This window comes from Brachionichthys hirsutus, chromosome 21 (genome assembly GCF_040956055.1).
Source record: "Brachionichthys hirsutus isolate HB-005 chromosome 21, CSIRO-AGI_Bhir_v1, whole genome shotgun sequence".
In the NCBI taxonomy this organism is placed as follows: Eukaryota; Metazoa; Chordata; class Actinopteri; order Lophiiformes; family Brachionichthyidae; genus Brachionichthys; species Brachionichthys hirsutus.
In genome coordinates this window covers 4,804,170-4,821,526 of record NC_090917.1, presented here as the reverse complement: position 1 = coordinate 4,821,526, position 17,357 = coordinate 4,804,170, and the positions used below count along the sequence as shown (strand labels likewise).

At 41.1% G+C, this 17,357-nt stretch overlaps 2 protein-coding genes across 2 annotated transcripts; both read left to right on the top strand.

Moving 5' to 3' along the window:
* Window positions 1-3,683: 3,683 nt before the first annotated feature.
* LOC137910429 (uncharacterized) lies at window positions 3,684-10,374 on the top strand. Its single transcript, XM_068754865.1, has 16 exons — window positions 3,684-3,732; window positions 4,518-4,550; window positions 4,639-4,815; window positions 4,969-5,120; window positions 5,199-5,288; window positions 5,414-5,480; window positions 6,097-6,260; window positions 7,521-7,620; window positions 7,708-7,737; window positions 7,825-8,001; window positions 8,324-8,475; window positions 8,545-8,634; window positions 9,381-9,425; window positions 9,511-9,580; window positions 9,660-9,823; window positions 10,198-10,374. The coding sequence occupies exons 1-16, from the start codon at window positions 3,684-3,686 to the stop codon at window positions 10,372-10,374; spliced, it is 1,737 nt and encodes a 578-aa protein (XP_068610966.1).
* Window positions 10,375-14,311: 3,937 nt separating this feature from the next.
* ca15b (carbonic anhydrase XVb) lies at window positions 14,312-17,280 on the top strand. The gene is made up of 8 exons (XM_068754355.1): window positions 14,312-14,381; window positions 14,494-14,520; window positions 14,616-14,786; window positions 14,960-15,108; window positions 15,248-15,343; window positions 15,493-15,565; window positions 15,880-16,043; window positions 16,163-17,280. Exons 1-8 carry the CDS (start codon window positions 14,312-14,314, stop codon window positions 16,346-16,348), a joined length of 936 nt encoding a protein of 311 aa, XP_068610456.1. The 3' UTR covers window positions 16,349-17,280.
* Window positions 17,281-17,357: the final 77 nt, after the last annotated feature.

Below are 17,357 nucleotides of genomic sequence, written 5' to 3'. Positions count from 1 at the left end.
CTTGACACTGAACCTTTTGGCCAAAGAACAAATTTAATATTAGTGTTGTCGAAGGGCATAAAGTGAAGACACAGAGCGTAGTCACTATAAATTCATGAAAATGACTCAATTCTGTTGACTCAAAAATAGCGCCTTTGAATTTAGAATGGGAGGTCTAGAATGATCCTGCAGGCATGAGGGCAAAGGTGTCACTAAGCTGAAACAATCTGGCGATGACGAGAGGAGCAGCCGAGGCTGATGTGCAGCGGGTGGGGAATGAATTGGGTTTACCTGGGGAAAAGGCTGGCTGCTAATCCGTTTAATCCACATAGAGAAATGTTTGCTATAAATTTAGCAGAGAGTTTCCTTAAAACGGTGGGATTAGCGAGAGAAATATAATAAAGAGGGAGATTATCCTAAGTCTCTGCCAAACACACCTTGGCTGAGTCCTTAACATGCAACATAGCAGTAATGCTTCGGCTGCGTGTTCTCCAGCGTGGTGTTGTTCCTCGAAGACAATATTTTTGTTGGCGTTGGATTGTTTGTCTTTCTGTGAGCAGTTTCCCACAATCCTTTAGCGACTACGCGAAACTCAAGTGCAGGGTTGGGCAGGAACTCATTTCCTGACTGATCCTCATTGTTTCTTCCCCCCCCCCCCCAGTTTAGCATTTTAATCTTTAGGTCTATTACACCTGCCTGACATGCTAATGAAAGACAAGGGCCTAAAGCCAGGAAGAACCATTTATACTTTGTTTTTTTTTTAAAAAAAACCATTAAAAAAATTTGAGCATAAAGTACAGTACTCGATAAATGTTCACTATATGTAGTGAAAGACTTTGGTTATCTGTTAAAGTGCATTTATAAACTGTCACTTGACTTGAACTTGTCAAAAGGTAATTGATTGATGTCCCGCATTCCGAACTTATAATTACTGGAACGCTCGTGTGTGTGTTTCCTGCTAACTCTACCTGGGTTGTTAAGGAAGTGGCCCCTTCTGAAAGGTCTTTCCCTGTGTCAATCACAAACAGGTCCTTATTTATTCTCCACTGAGGCTTGATCGTAAAAGGAAGAAAACCGCATTAATGCCTTGTTTAATCAACAAAGACCGAATCAGGGCTGTGGCAGGGAAGGTTTGGATTGTGACATCGCAGCCAATTAAATTAAAGCAATGCAAAAATATGGATTATTTTTATAGACCATTGGCAAATGTGCATAGACGCAAAGTCTTAACACTTTTGTGACTCATACACTTATCAATCAAGGAAATAATCATGATGTCATTTTGATCTATACTTACCAACAACAGGGCCCATCCCAGCTATTGTTTAAGCAAGAGTGTGTGTTTGAAAAGAATGAAGACAGGACTGGAAATTAGGGTGTGTTTTACAACAGGCCGCTTGAAGATGAGCTGAAGGTCAAGAAACCTGTTGTGTCACTGCATTTAGGGAGTAATTACCAATTACCATATACAAAGACAGAAGTGGTGCTTAATGCAAAGCTAAATAAAATGCTGGCCTTTTTTCATTTTATTTTATTTTGAATCACAGCTTCTCTGTTTCCAGGTAACGCTCGAAAGTAACCGGGTCAGAAAGGGTGTATACTTAACAGGCAAATATTAAAGTAGTGTTGTCATCGAAACTCTCTAAGGCGTGTCTGGCAAAATGTTGATCTATCCCAATAAAATGCATTGGGTATCTTATTGTGATAGAATAATGACTCAAGCCAGCACAATACATGTAAACTTGATAATGACAGTAAAGGTAGAGATTCATAAAAAGGACAATAAGCTAAAATAAGAAAGGCAATAAAACAGAATAATAATTAGGAGTAAAACATACAAACAAACAAAAGTGCAGAAGGGCACGACACCAAGCTGCTCTGTATACTCTAATCTAATTGTGTTCACACAATCTATATATTATATCTATACCCATCGATCCATATAAATCCATGCTTTATGTCCAGCTGTACAGTTTTCTCATAGCACCAACATCTACAAATCATTTTAACCTGCATACGATATTTCTGTGCGGCTAGTAATTGCACTTCTGGTTAGATGCTCAACTGCATCTCGTTACCTTGTACCCCTGCTGTCATGATGATGGTGATGCTGCTGCTGCATTGGCCTCATATAGAGCTTGTCTATGAGAAAACGTGCAATGACAACAAAGTTGAACATCACCTGAACTCAGGTCTGGTGGGGCTGTGTCATTTGGAATACTTTCATTCCTCTCGTGACATTGCTGTCGGTTCTCACTCCTCTCGCGTGTCTACTTGTGACACATCGCTCTGCAATGCCAGAGAGGCTTGGCGTTGAAGAAGCTTTTGAATGTTTAGCTGCAACCGCAACAAAGCTGCCAGGAGGGATGGGAATCCAAGAAATGACTACCAAGAGAGGTAGAAGTGGCGGCCAGGGCACCCAGGAATACTAGACCCTACTGGTGAACCCTCTGGGAGTGACATGGGCCTATCAACACCAATGTCCCAATGAAGGGATTAATGCTACCAGAATAAATCTACTGTTGTTGAATACCACAATGAAACTGTCAAATCTTTGCCTATTTAGGGTCTAATCTGACAGGAGAAAAAACGGGAGGCGGAGCTAGAAGTTACGGAGATGAAGATGCTGAGGTTCTCCTTGGGAGTGACCGGGTTGGATAGGATTAGAGATGAGACCATAAGAGGGACAGTGAAGGTTAGACATTTTGGGAGACAAGGTCAGAGAGGCCAGACTTCGATGGTTTGGACATGTCCATAGGAGAGACGGGGACTATATCGGTAGAAGGATGCTGAGAATGGAACAGCCAGGGAACAGGGCTAGAGGTCGACCCAGGAGAAGATACATGGACGTAGTGAGGGAGGAAGACGCTAAGGACAGGGTGAAGTGGAGAAGGTTGGTCTGATGTGGCAACCCCTCACGGGACAAGCTGAAAGTACAGTAAAGTCTAATTTAAACATATTCATATGACAAATGTTAAATAATTACCTCCGAGGCGGGGGTTATGTAATCGCCGGCGTCTGTCTGTCTGTCCGACCGTTAGCAAGATAACTCAAAATGTTGTGGACTTCAAGGGTTAAAGCTATACGGGTACACACTTCTTCATGTTTATTTTGGGATAGTTATGGACATGCATAGCAGGGTGCCGGCTAACCTGATTGTGTGACCAACCCTTACGCTGTGCCAAATGGTTTGTTTGCTCTAAACACAAGTACTCGTCACGTTACAATATATTGTTGTATACACAATACCCATAATGCCTGTCCCCGTTCCTTTTACCCCATTGACTTCAAACACACCGGGACACTTTGACACCTTGTCTTCATTGGAGGACTTATTTGGAAGGGGACACACATTTTCAATGTGATTTTTTTTTTATTGTTTTGTTTTTCTTTAAGCCCTCAGGACTTCACACTTTGACAGTTGGAAGGTAGGAAATATCAGTGACAGCTATCATTATGCGGCTTGTGTAAAATGAGTGGATGCGCCAGTGAGCTGCTTCACTGATAGCACAGAATCCCCTTGAGATTGTTTGATTGTTAACACAGAGAAAAGCTGCATGGTTTGGGATAGCAGCTGCACAGAACTGCCTTCGGTCATGCTTTCTTTCTCAGCACAAAGTTAGACTTAGTCAGACTTATTGACAGATATTCAATTTAAAGTCAGTTCTTTATGATTGGCAACACGTTTTCTTTCCCTCCTGAAGATGCGTCTCTTCTCCTTTCTGCTGGGCGTCAGTCTGGGAGCTGTATGTGGTGAGGAAAGATTTCTCCTCCACACTCATATTCTCGTCTTCATGTAATTTCACGGTTATCATTTTTATAAAATAAGTATAAAATGAGTATAAAATAATGCAATGATTTAGGAAGTGTTTTCTCAATTTTCTCAAACTTGATTTCTATCAAACAGGGATAAAAGAAGCAGGGTTTTAGCTAAAATAAGACAGAGCTTGTAATGTAATGTAATATATATATATATATTGTCATTCAAGCCACATTAATTGTATTTGGGATTTTTATTTACGCAAGGGTTTCAAACGGACAAGTGAACACAGAAAGGAATAGAAGATAAATAGGAGGGGAAAACCCCCCCACAAAAACTGTATGTTCAAAGAAGGGATCTTAATCAAACTAATGAGGATGAGGACAAAAAGTAAAAGTGAATCAGCGTTGACGTGTATTTCTAACTGATATCAAATTGAGTTTTCAATTATACAATTTTATATTTTTTCCTGACCTCATTCCGGATCCGATCCGGATTGGTGAATAATCAACCGAGATATTGCGGAACAAATTTTGAAGTTCCACTGACTGCAATGTTAGCGAAAATGTCAAAGTGATCCAGAATCTGGGATCTCTTCTGGTACCTGTTCCTGGTACCATTCCCAACATTTCCTTAAAATGTCATCAAGATCCGTCCATAACGCTTTGAGTTATCTTGCTAACAGACAAACAGACAGTGATTACATAAATAAATAAAGCTGTGTTTGTGTGACGCGTCCGGCAGCACTCACACGGCTTTGGCTATATTTCTGTTTCAGCCGCTGAAAATCAATGGTGCTACACTGGCTGCAGTAAGTAAAGACACGACTGACCTGTTGACACAAGCGGTTCAGAGTCCACATTCATATATGGTATTAAGAGCACTTCTAATACTCATAGGTAACACTCCAGGGAACTGGAAAGACCTGCCCGGTTCTTCCTGTGGAGATAATAAGCAATCTCCTATTAATATAATTACGGGCAAAGTTAAGATTGATCCCAACCTGCACAACTTCAGCTTCCTCAACTTCAGCTCTCAGCACGTCATCAAGTCCTTCGTAAACAATGGCCATACAGGTACGCAAACTGAGACTCTTTTTTTTTTTTTCACGTCTTGAATTAAACAATAGTCTTTGTTTGGGATAAACTACAAAGGACAAGGAAGCAGGTTGTGTGCTGATGAAAAATGGTTTTCTCTCATTTGCAAATGCCTGATTTTCAACATTTCAGCCAAATTCAAATTGAAGGAAAATGAAGTGGAAGTGAGTGGAGGTGGTCTCAATGGCACCTATTCTACGATTCAGTTTCACTTTCACTGGGGTGAGACGGTACTTCACCCGGGCTCGGAGCACAAGATGGATGGAAAACAATTCCCAATGGAGGTACATCATCAGCCACTGGCATTTTGCAGCATGGCTCTATTTCGTCTCTGTTTTACCTTGCATGTAATCTCTTTGCAGATGCACATAGTCAGTTTGAAGAAAGGTCTTACCACGCAGGAAGCCTTGGACGATCCAGAGGGAGTTGCTGCTCTTGGATTTTTCATAAATGTGCGTCCTAAACAACAGAAATGAGTTATAACTTTCCACATGTGTAAATATGAATAAGTAGCATGTATAAATGTGGGAGTGAATTAAAATCATATTGCACATGTTGGAATGTCTTTTTCCCAAAGGGATTAGAGGAGGGCGATGCGTCAGGGCCGTGGAGTGATCTCACATCTTACCTGACAGACACCGAAGGTACAAGGTTCACTCTCTTGCCTCATTAAGAGATTAGAAAATGGTGCTGTACGGAAAGCCAAGACAAAAGACAAGCACTCACGCCATGTCTACTCACTGAAACTAGGGCTTTATCAGAGCTTGTAGCATTTTGCCCAAGGACATAGGCTGTCAACCAATTGTTCAAATGTCAGTGTGACATGGATCTCGGTGCCAAATTGCTAAGTAAGATGGCTCTGTTGTGACTCACAAAATGAATAGTAGGTGACAATGAACCTATATTTAGGTGAATAGAGCACAAAGTCGTGGAATTCAATGTTCTTACCGATGACTATCATTTATTATCCACACTCAAAGTTAGTGCTTAATAAAACAGGGGCCTCTTTGATTTGGGTCATGGCTGACACTCATCTGATGCTGTGTTCTGTCTTCCATCCACATTAACCTGAGTTCTGTGTTCTCTCTGATATCTTATTTTATATCTATATATGTGTGTGTGTGTGTGTGTTCTATGTTCCTGTTGTATATTACCCTAAGCTGTGTTCCATTTAGGGATCGTACCATTTCATTCCATGACGTCTGTTCATTTTCAGCCTTTTTGTTGTTGTTGTTGTTGTTGTCTCGTGCATCTTTTCAGACGTTGAAGTGACAATAAACCATAACATCTCTATCGATGAGCTGATTGGTGATGTCGACCGAACTGAGTTCTACCGATACACGGGGTCCCTCACGACCCCCAACTGCAGCGAAGCAGTTGTGTGGACTGTCTTTCGAGAGCCAATCAGCATTCACAATAGCCTGGTGAGCAGGGCAAGTGGGACGCCTTGTGTTTGGCAGGATAAGAAGGGGGAAGGCCGTGTGTATTGTTCAAACAGACTCCAAGAGAACGATCAATAGTATAGAATGAGCAGAATTGATCAAAGTGACCAGAGCCTAAAGGTTAACTAAAGTTAAATATCTAACCGGCTGCAGTCAGTTTATTCATAGCAACCTATCGCATGACTGGGAAAAGGGTTTTTCCTACGCAGGATCGTCACCGGATTCTGCAGCTTCTTCCTGCTTCCGCTCTTCAGATCATTGTTTAACTTTGCAGTTCACAAGTTTAAGGCTTTGGTTTCCACTCACTTGTTAACATTTTTTTAGGGCAGAGACAGTATATATATATATATATATATATAATGTATATATATATGTATAACAATCATGCATTTGCATCAGATTAATCATGATTCCAATGCACACCGGACTACCTGTAGCACTAAAGTCAACAGATTAAGGACATTCAGAGGGCAAAGTTTAATCATTATACTTATGCTGGAAGAACAGAGAAGGTCGCTATAGTAATTTTACTCCTCGCAAATAATTGTTCAGTGCAGCTTATTTCACAATCAGAACTGAATCGTGGGACAAAACACTGGACAGGAAGTGATGAACAGAATGGCCTAGTCACTGTGTACAGGTATTATGTGACGTTTGCTGCAAACGTTTGGGTACATACTGGGGCCAGCTAGTTTCTGCTGTGATCACTTGTGATAAGTGTGTTTTTCTGTGAACTATGACAACAAACAAAATAGTTGTGCACGCTGCGTGCGATGGTGTGAAATGACATTTCTGTAACTCGTGACAGCAGAATGACATGCAAACTATTTCCATCTGGTCATCTGACAGTGATCAGCACGCAGATGCACATTTGTCTGCAGGTAGCCTGGCAGGTGGATGACTATCTCAAGTATTCCAACACAGTAAAAGAAAAACAGAAGACTGTGTCTGAGCGCACAAAGACAACAATAATTCAGGATGTCTTCCTGTTTTCAGCAAAATGTTAAAAAAAAAGAAAAGCATCTTGCAGTTTTTGAAATGTGCTTTATCCTTTGTCTTCTTGTGCATTTGTATTTGATTAATTTCCTTCTGTTTCTGCCTCATCATTCCAAAAATCCCGTTTAAGGCTCACAAAGCCGACATCAGGCTTGGGACGAATCCTGAAGCGCTCAGCCCACAATCTGTGTCTCTGCTGCAGCCACATCTACCTGCGCATCAGCAATTTTTTCCCTTTGTTTCTAGATCAAGCTGTTTCCCAACAAGACAGGGTTAACCAATATTTTTCGGCCTGTGCAAGACCTGAATGAGCGCAAAGTGTTTGCGTCCCCTGGAACTGTTCCCAGTGAGTTGGAAAATCACAAGCATAAGATCCCTAATATTTAGAATATGTTGACAGATATATGACCTCCTATTTTTTATTTTTTTTTAGGTCATGAATGGTGCTACGATGACAGCTGTGGTATGTATACATACAAACCAGATGATGGCCGGACATTTTCCACTGTTAATGTGATTTGGATTTGAAAGCAATCTTCTCTGCCCTCAGAATTTGGTCCATCCAATTGGCACCTTCTGCCTCACTCCTTCTGCAACAAGGAACGACAATCACCCATCAATATCAAGCAGGAAAATGTTTCTGTGGATAAAAGTCTCAAGGATTTCACCTTCAAAAACTATGATGACAAACATGCATTTGGGAACGTCATTAACACGGGCCACACAGGTTTAAGTGTTCTCTTATCGTCGGCTGCTTTCTTAAGGATATTCTTTCTCAATTATTTGTCAACACAGTTGCAATAACTGATGATTTTCTTTAGGTGCTCTCAGCCTCTCAAAGACAAATGCCACTATAAACTAAATCATTTGGCCTTTCAGACCATTTGTTGGTCATGAAGACACAGAATCACAAAGACAGTTTCTATGTGTTTAGTCACAATGTTTCTTTCATTTTTTCATTTCTCCTACTTCATTAATAGAACACAACAAACATAGGTAAACTTTTTTAAAGCAATTTTCACTTGACCTTGTTCTCACCCAACTCCCAGTGAAGTGTAATGTGAAGGAGGGAGCAGAGATCTCAGGCGGAGGACTGGGACACGGATACGCTACCTTACAGCTCCACTTCCACTGGGGCTCTGCGTCACAGGACTCTGAGGGCTCGGAGCACTTAGTGGACTCACGTAGATACCCAATGGAGGTAGCTATACGCTTTGAATTACTGTGTCGTTCCTGTGAATGCATTTTCAGTCTGTGTGATATCTTCCAGATGCACATAGTGCACAAGAGGAAGGATTTTGAACTGGAGGATGCATTGAAGAAAGGCAATGGCCTGGCAGTTCTGGCATTCTTTATTGAGGTACCGCTTAGTGAGATGAATCCATTGTAAAAAAAAAAAAAAAAGGTTACGTTTGTGTTGTTGTTTTTCTTAATGTTGCGGTTTGCAAACTTTTTATGATATCCTGATTACTGTTCTTTGAGCACTTTTACCTGTTGTATAAGTTTTATATGCATGGTTTGCTGGTTTGAATGAAAATAGGATGTTTTATCTGATCTCACAGCAAATCAAGTCTACGGGGACAAATGAAGTAACCTTGAACCTTGACCTATTTTTTATTATGATCGTGACGAAAATGTAAAGTCAGACACTGAACGTAACGAAACATTTACATAGCAGGCGAAATGAAAACACCGAGCTGGCAGCTCGGTTTGCAACGCTTTGCGTGACATTATTTGCTTTCGCATTCCATCTTTTAATCTAGCTGAGAATGTTGCATTCGCTATCTGCTGTCTTTCATCACAAACGGCAGGTGTTTCTGTGCCTATATTCTGCAGGGTTTGAGAAATGTCAATATTTTCTTTGCCATGACGCAAAGCTGGGTAGATTCCATTGTCATGTGCAAAAACGCGTGTACTTTGGTATTAGCATGTACATATATTCCAAGCCCGTATATTGCAGCTTTATAAATTGTAGAACTGGGAACACACAATTATATATATTTTTTATTTGTTTTACAGTATTATTGTGCATTTTATTGAAAATAAGCATCTTCATCTCTCCTGACTTTTAAATCTGTCTTTCAATTGACTTTTCTGAACTCCAAGGCAAAAAATGAAGCCAAAAGCAGCGATGGTTCGGAGCAACAGGACGTAAGTGATGCGGCTTTCTAAACCTACGGGTCCATGCTACTGCGCGGTCAAACATCCGGCAATCATTCACTGTACCTGCCTCTAGACAAATCAGATGTCGGATATGGAAGCCTGGAAAAAGCTGACGAAATATTTTTCAGCTATTCAAAACATCAGTGAGCTCAAACTCTCCTACGTGTAATTTTCTAAATATCGCAAATATTTCACATCTTGTGCACTTTTGCTTCCGTTCAGGCTCTGAAGTTGAAGTTACTGACGAGCTCTCCATTGATGACCTGATTGGTAATGTGAACCGAAATGATTACTACCGCTACAATGGCTCCTTAACCACCCCGACATGTAATGAAGCAGTGGTTTGGACAGTCTTCAAAGAGTCGATCAAAGTGGACCAAAACCTGGTGCGTGCTTGCTCCAAGCGTCTCGTGTGACTGGTGGAGCTTCAGATTAGATCAGTCAAGCCAACTGTTGTTCTACAGTTTGACACACGTAATGTTGCACAACAAGGTTATTACCATTTGAGCCAACGTCAAGCTAACCTATAGTAATCATTTGCTGGTGATGTCTTCCTCCCACGGCTTTTCATTTAATCACAGTAATCACTCTGGAATTTCCAGGTGACACCAACACATTTTTTTTTTTTTTTAAATTTATATATTTATTTGATTCTGACTTTTAAAAAGAAACACATAACATACATAAATACATTTAAAGTGCGACATATATCTGCAGTCTGTCATGTGATCCTTTTATTCATGTTCTTCAACGCCACCAGATGATGATGTTCCCGAATCGGATGGGATATCAGGATGTGTTTCGACCCACACAGCGTCTTCACAGCAGGGCAGTCCTGTCCACCGACGACGCAGCCCACAGCGTCCCCGACCCAGTCTTACTCTCCCTGCTGCTGATTCTGACGTTTTCATGTCATTTGCTTTGTCTGATAGAATAGCTTGTTTGTCTTACTGTGAAGAAAACAAGTACACTGCACTCATTAATTACTTTAGCTGTCTAGTATTGTGTATATAATTATATTTATGAGATTTTTTTTCGTGTGGCCTTATTCGAGTCTTAGTATGCAATTACTGGTATACTCATAATCAAGATGCTGGGAAGTTTGAGTTCTAATCGGGGCCTCTGTCCACTGTGTAGCATGTTGCTATTTTGTGCTGCTAATTGAGCACAGTTTTAGATTTGTCTTTATTGCTTGGTCGTAACCATACCTGCTTGCTTTGTTTTATTAAAACATGTAGGGGTGTACTCATATCAAGTGATTAAAGATATTATTATCTACGATTACCTGTCAATTACAGTTGTTGACTACACAGAAGGGTAAAAATAAATTTGGTGTTGCCGTATGATGGTTTCTGTGCTTGTATTGGTGGGGGAAGTATTTTTCTAAGCACTAAAATCTAAATTATCTGTATAAAAATTGTTTCTCTTGTTTCCTGCCATCCGTATCGGCCCTTTCAAATAATATTTATTGCTCTCGTTGAATCACTTTATCGCAATGATCAATGGGGAAGAAGAAAACATGGTTGTGGTAATGGTAGTTTTGTACAGGGCTAGAACAGTGACTGTATTTTGCTAAAATAGGAAACATTTGATTTGATTTGACATTGATTTGCATTTTGAAGCTTTACATCTCATTTTTTCAATGTACCTACAGCATTACCACATTATAAAACGAGAAAAGCAGTGTGCAGACCTCCGCCGAGCAGCTCATTCCCCTCATAATTAGATTTACACCACCCATATGGTGATCTGGATCATCATCAAAAGGTTCAAAATAGTTCTTGGTATCTTTATACACCAACTAAGAAAAGTAAAAGTAAATCGGAATTGATGTGACATATATATATATATATTTAAAAGAATCAGGACAGTAGAGTCTTTCTTCATCACTCAGGGAAGTTAATACAACATGCTTGCTACCTTTTGTAGGAGCATATTTTCAGTTTGCTCTTCCACATTCAGATGTGGTCTTAAAAGTTTCCATTCCATTCCTTAGCAACCTCAGCTTCATTCATAAATTATCCCAGAATGGGTTCTTGTTTGTTACATCAGCCAAAACAAGCTCTTCATATAGAGCGTGCACGCAGCTATTGGAAATCTCTCCAATTCCTGCTTTTCGTGTACTTATATAAAGCTGAGTTTTAAAGTACAGCAGCTACTATCACTCGCATGTACATTTGAACAACTACCAGTGGTGTTATCTATTCACGTATACGTTCAGCTAGAAATTTAAGTCAAACATAAATTGATCAGTCATCAATTTATTAGAGCACTACCTGATTTCAAACTTCACTATCATTGATTCCTGAAATTTCTTCTGAAAAGGAACTGCAAAGGCTGAGTACCCCCCCCCCCCCCCCCCTCACTTGGCTACATCAAAGACAAACAACTATTCACACCCACGATCACGCCTGAGGACGATTGCGTGTGACCATTTCATCTCATCTTTTTGGAGGTGGGAGAAAGCTTCAGCTCAGAATGCCGATGCATACTGGTTCAGAGATGCTAGGCTGTCTTTGATGTATGGGAGAACCAGATTTTCAAGGTACTTAAAAATTATTTCAGCTATTTGCTCAAGGGTGCTGTCTTTTTGACACAAGAGGCTTTTCAGACACAAGGAAATAGTTAGCCTTCTGGAAGCCAACAGGAGCCAAAATGTCAGGACATTTTAAATCCCTTGGTCTTGCTTTCATCATTCTGAGACATTAAAAGCAACATTAATCAGCCATAACGCTATAACAACCTGCTTCATTTTCTTTTCTTTTTTTTTTTTTACCACCAAAGCAGCTCTGACCCCTCGAGAACATGGACTCCACAATCCCTCTGACTTTGTGCAGTGGCACTAAAATATTTATAACAGATTTTTCACCTATATATTTCACCTTTCACACTTTGGTGCCAGCTAGTTCTGCCAGCTTTGCGGTTGATTCCATGAATCGTATTAATGTTCTTGGACAATTAATTTTTTCCTTCGCCTGCGTGTTGGCTCCATCAACCACCTCTACCTGCCAAGCCACAGTCCCAACCACCACTACTCATAAATAAACCGTGGAAAATGTCTCCTGAGTCATTGTCCTACTTGAATCCATTCTATTGAGCCAATAAAATAGCAATGATCGACGCCGACTTCGTGCAAATGGCTCCTATCATCGTGGAAGCACAGCAGGTTGACGATCGCCAGCTGACACAACAGACAGAAAGCTGTATGTCCATGCATGCACATGTCTTTAACATCTTCCACGCTCAGGTGGACAATGTTTGCATTGTGTATAAAACTATTTCAAGGTCCTGCAGTATGAATCTGTCCAGTTCCTCGGCCACAACCCTGGATCTCAGAGAACTTTAGTCTTTTTGAAGAGCTGGTTTTTGTGATTCACAATTGAAGTGATGCAAGAATAGTTTGTGAGTTGTCGGGAAGTTGTTCATCCTGTCTTCCAGCACGGTGGCTTACTCTTGTTCCCGCTGCATGCTTTTATATCTTGGCTCATTTGTCCCGGACAAAATATCGCCGGTTATTTAATCAACAGATGTATTGCATCGATCACTTAAACTTTGCTTAATGATCTATACTCAGCAGTAGAATTAAATCGCCTAACATTAACACATCACAAATTGTCGCATTGGTGGTCTGCTTTCATTATCTGACCTGCCTCCCCTAAAAGGCTTTATCTCGCGGCACATTCTCGTCGAGCAGCTCTGACGACATCAACAGGAAAAACCCGGACAACAAAAGTCGACCGCAAAACGTCAAGACTTCTCATCGAGTCACAAATTGCAGATGTCTCATGAACACCATCCCTTGGGTCGGAGCCAAACGATTGCTCAGATTATGCTGTCACATTTCTGTTTGAGATGCGCCCTTGAGATTTGTGTCACGGCCAAATAGAAGCTTCTTTTTTTCTTCTCTTGTTCTCATTGTGTTCTGCAGGAGTGGTTCTGAAAGTTTTTTCTCGTGTTTCCCTTTAAGCCAAATTCAAATTGCCAACACAAACTGTTTAATCATACAGCCATCCAGATCCAAGAGGAAGACGCAGTGCAAAAAATGAACCTGAGGTATGCGGGCAGACAACTTGTCACGCACTCTGCATCATGGGCTCAAACAAGAAGGCCATTATTGAGCTAGTCAATAGAACATAGTACATAATACAAGCAGGATATTGTAGGGTTGCTGCCTGTGTTCAAGGAGACGTTACTGTCCAAGGGTGGAATCCATCATCTTCCGGCTTTTCTTATTGGCTGTTGTACCTTATCCAGTTCTGTAATATACAGTGTTTGGATAGAATTTGTGATAATGTGGACACAATGAGTCCACCAATGATGTAATGTCGCCTATTTGTACCTGTAAGATCAATACCGGAAAATGTTTAATTCCCGCTGGTGTCGTTAATAGGAAACTTCCTTGTGTGTGTGTGTGTGTGTGTGTGGGGGGGGGGGGGGGGATAAAAAACGATCCTCCTCAGAACATTCTTCCAGGGAGGTTAACGTAAAGTCAGACTGAGGCGGTGTCAGAGAGCCAATAAATAGGCGGATGAGGCCGCACCGCAGCAAACGCAGAAAGGGAGCTGCAGGTGTGTCGAAGGTAAGACGCTCCCTATAAATACATTCATTCACTAATCTATTTCTATTCATTGATTAATGTGAACACAACTGCTGAGCTCCGTTTAGTTTAAATCATTTGTTCTGACGATTGAAATGTGTTGCATTTCATTTTGCTGGGTCGATATTTAAGAATCTGATTTTAAACTTGCATTCAAACATTTGCATAACATTTTGGACATCTTTATTTCCGGAGATTTAATGTGACCGGCCGTGATGTTGCAAAAAATATGCTGTTAATATTTTGTCTCTGGTGTTTGTTGTTGTTGTTTTTTTAGATGAAGCTGCTTGTAGCTGCCCTATACTTTCTGGCTTTGTGTGCAAACGCGAACGGGTCAAGCAATACCCGTAATTCAACCTTTTTTTTTCATCTTGGATTTATTGTGACTAAACAAACACAATTTTATTGCACTGAGCATGAGAGTCACTAAATGCTATTTCCCCTTCCCTCCCCCTTTAGCTTATTGTTACCATGATCCATCCTGCAGTGAGTATTCGCTCTTACTTCACCATGTCTTCTAGAATATTTGACCCGTTGTTTCTCTTCCAACCATAACATTTGTCTTCCATTCTTTTCCGTAGATGACACAACATGGCCAGTCCTCTTTAGTGACTTCTGCAACGGCAGCCGGCAATCTCCCGTAGACATTGACACATCAGCCGTCACGGGGAGCAGCAACCTGACTGAAATCATCATCGCGAACCTCAGCACCACCGGCCTCCTGAGCAAGATCGAGAACACCGGCAGGACAAGTGAGTGGTCACTGGTGGGCGGTCCCAGATTAAATTCTAGTGTTAGGCAATTGAGATTACATTTATTTAAGAAATGTGTCTGCAAGTTTGACTTTTCTCATATGGTCGATTATCATCGCGTGAAGTGTCATCTAATCAATGACTGATGCAATTCTTCATCTTGTTTTTTCCAGTTAAAGTCCAGTTAAACCCGGGAATTGAGTTTTCCGGCGGAAACCTATCTGAGACTTATGAAGCCCTGCAGTTCCATTTGCACTGGGGCAATGGCAGCTCAGTGCCCGGTTCCGAGCACACTCTGGATGGCAGGCGCTTTCCAGCGGAGGTACTGTGTGTGTGTGCGTGTGTGCGTGTGTGCGTGCGTGCGTGCGTTCGTGCAGGCTTTGTTTCTTGTTGAGCTATAATTAACTGAGGAGGTTTTTTGTATTTTTATTTATATTTTTTTACTTTTCTTTTCACCCCAGATGCACATAGTCACTATTAAGAAATCCCTTAATAGGAATACAACGTTGGGAGTAATGGACCCAGAAGGATTTGCTGCTTTTGGCTACTTCATTGAGGTAGGAAAAAGACACAAAATAAAAGACAAAAATAAATGGTGTTGTTATTAATGATTAAATGATGCTATTTCATCTATCAGCCGCACTTCTTTAAGTGTAAACGGACTTCCTGGCAACGTGAAAGTTATATTCTTTCTTTCTTTCTTTAGGAATCGACAGATAATAACAGTGCCTTATCTCAAGCCTGGGCAAGCATAAACCTGACCGGCCTCTTATTCTGTGGTAAGGAGTTTGGAAGAGGGGATCGCTCTTGACGAAAGATATTCTTAAGCGGCACAAAATCCAAATTCTAGTGAACGAATTCCAAGCACGATGCTTAACCTGTGTACACATTGAATTTCCTTAATGTATCTCAAATATACAAAATAATTGCCAGTATTTTTTTCTGAGGAATTCTGAGATGCACTACCCTTTCATAATAATTTAAAGATGATGTTTTCCCCCCCACTCTTGTCACGCTGTCACGCGGACCAGCGTGTGTGTATTTCACGCTTTGATGTGATCCTGGGTTTGGGGGCTCACATTTCTCTCCTCAGACGCCTCTGTTTCTGCGCCTTCTGGAATCTCACTGGGTAATCTCACTAGTGGTGTGAACCACTCCAGCTATTACCGCTACAAAGGCTCGCTAACCACCCCAAATTGCTACGAGGCTGTAGTTTGGACTGTGTTCAAAGACACAATCGCAATCAGCAGCAACTTGGTGAGTTTTTTTTTGTTTTGTTTTTTACACGCTGATGTAGTAACTTTGCAAGAACAGTCGGTGCACATTTTTTCAGCAGTGTTTCACGTGGATAACTGCCCCCAACGTTTTGTCTCCAGATTGACAGTTTCAGCAGTTTATTCATCGGCACGAATACTTCATCACCTATGATGGTCAATGTCTTCAGGAGCATTCAGCCAGACCAGCCTGTCTCAACCCAAGAAATGACAGGCACCAGCGCTGCGTCCACGACTTTCTCCTCTCTAGGGCTGATAGCCCTGAGTCTCCTTGTGTACTGGAGCTAGAGCCCAAAAAGCAGAAGTTGTTGTGGTGTGTCATCAATATATGGTGTTTCTGGCACTCAGGTTTTACCCATCATTTATTGCCTTCCCTATGTGATTTGTCAGAATTGCATCTTGTCAAATTTGTTAACACATAAATGAAGAATGTGCCCTGCGATTGACTGGCGGCTTGTCCAGGGTGTACCCCGCCTCTCGCCCATTGACTGCTGGGATTGGCTCCAGCTTGGCCCGCGACCCGATGACGGAATAAGCGGTTGGCAAATGAATGAATGAATAAATGAAGAATGCACAAAACAAATCATTGCTGCTCCCAAATCAGGGGAGAGACCTTTCGTCAACAAGCAAACGTGATCATCACCACGGTAACTTAGCAGCTCTCCATCTTAGCCCCTTATACTAACACTATTATAATGAGTTTGCTCAAATACGCATGGCGACTCGCTTCTATGTCGGTCGTCCATCATATGATTTATTCAGTGGCTATGATTTACTGTAAAGAATCAGCGTTTAAGCTCTTTTCGGCACGCTGGCACTTGTAGCAGCCAGGATACTTTGACTTTTTGTTTTGCAGAATGAAAAACTGCATTCAGGTTGAAGGAGATGATGTGTATTTGCACAAATTATGTAGGTGGTAAATGAAGTAATGTTAATCGAGAGAAACAATCAGTAATTCAGTGTTTGGAAAGACTTTCTTCTCGATAGATTGTCATATTTGATTCATTTGAATAACTTAATTTGTTTTTATGTTGTCATCATCGCAGAAGATATTGATAGCCGATGTCATGTGGCCGCTTTGGTGGGCTGAACACTCTACAATATACTCTGTGATGCCGCTTTTGCTGGGCGTCATGATGAAGGACCGACGTCTCGCTGAGTCAAATGAAAACAATGTAACAGACATGGAGCTTTGTGATCTTGTTAAATTAAAGTTAAAGTTTAAGTCATGATTTGTATGTCCACTTCTTCTTCAGCTGTCTTACTTTGACTGTATGCAACACAAGTATAGAAATTC

What these genes read in the sequence shown, in the direction of transcription:
- ca15b (XM_068754355.1), top strand. Translation starts at nt 14,312, where the DNA reads ATGAAGCTGCTTGTAGCTGCCCTATACTTTCTGGCTTTGTGTGCAAAC. An exon ending in TTACCATGATCCATCCTGCA is followed by an intron (nt 14,521 to 14,615) that starts GTGAGTATTCGC and finishes TCTTTTCCGTAG; the next exon opens with ATGACACAACATGGCCAGTC. An exon ending in GCAGGCGCTTTCCAGCGGAG is followed by an intron (nt 15,109 to 15,247) that starts GTACTGTGTGTG and finishes TTTTCACCCCAG; the next exon opens with ATGCACATAGTCACTATTAA.
- LOC137910429 (XM_068754865.1), top strand. Translation starts at nt 3,684, where the DNA reads ATGCGTCTCTTCTCCTTTCTGCTGGGCGTCAGTCTGGGAGCTGTATGT. An exon ending in CGTAAACAATGGCCATACAG is followed by an intron (nt 4,816 to 4,968) that starts GTACGCAAACTG and finishes TCAACATTTCAG; the next exon opens with CCAAATTCAAATTGAAGGAA. An exon ending in GTCCCCTGGAACTGTTCCCA is followed by an intron (nt 7,621 to 7,707) that starts GTGAGTTGGAAA and finishes ATTTTTTTTTAG; the next exon opens with GTCATGAATGGTGCTACGAT.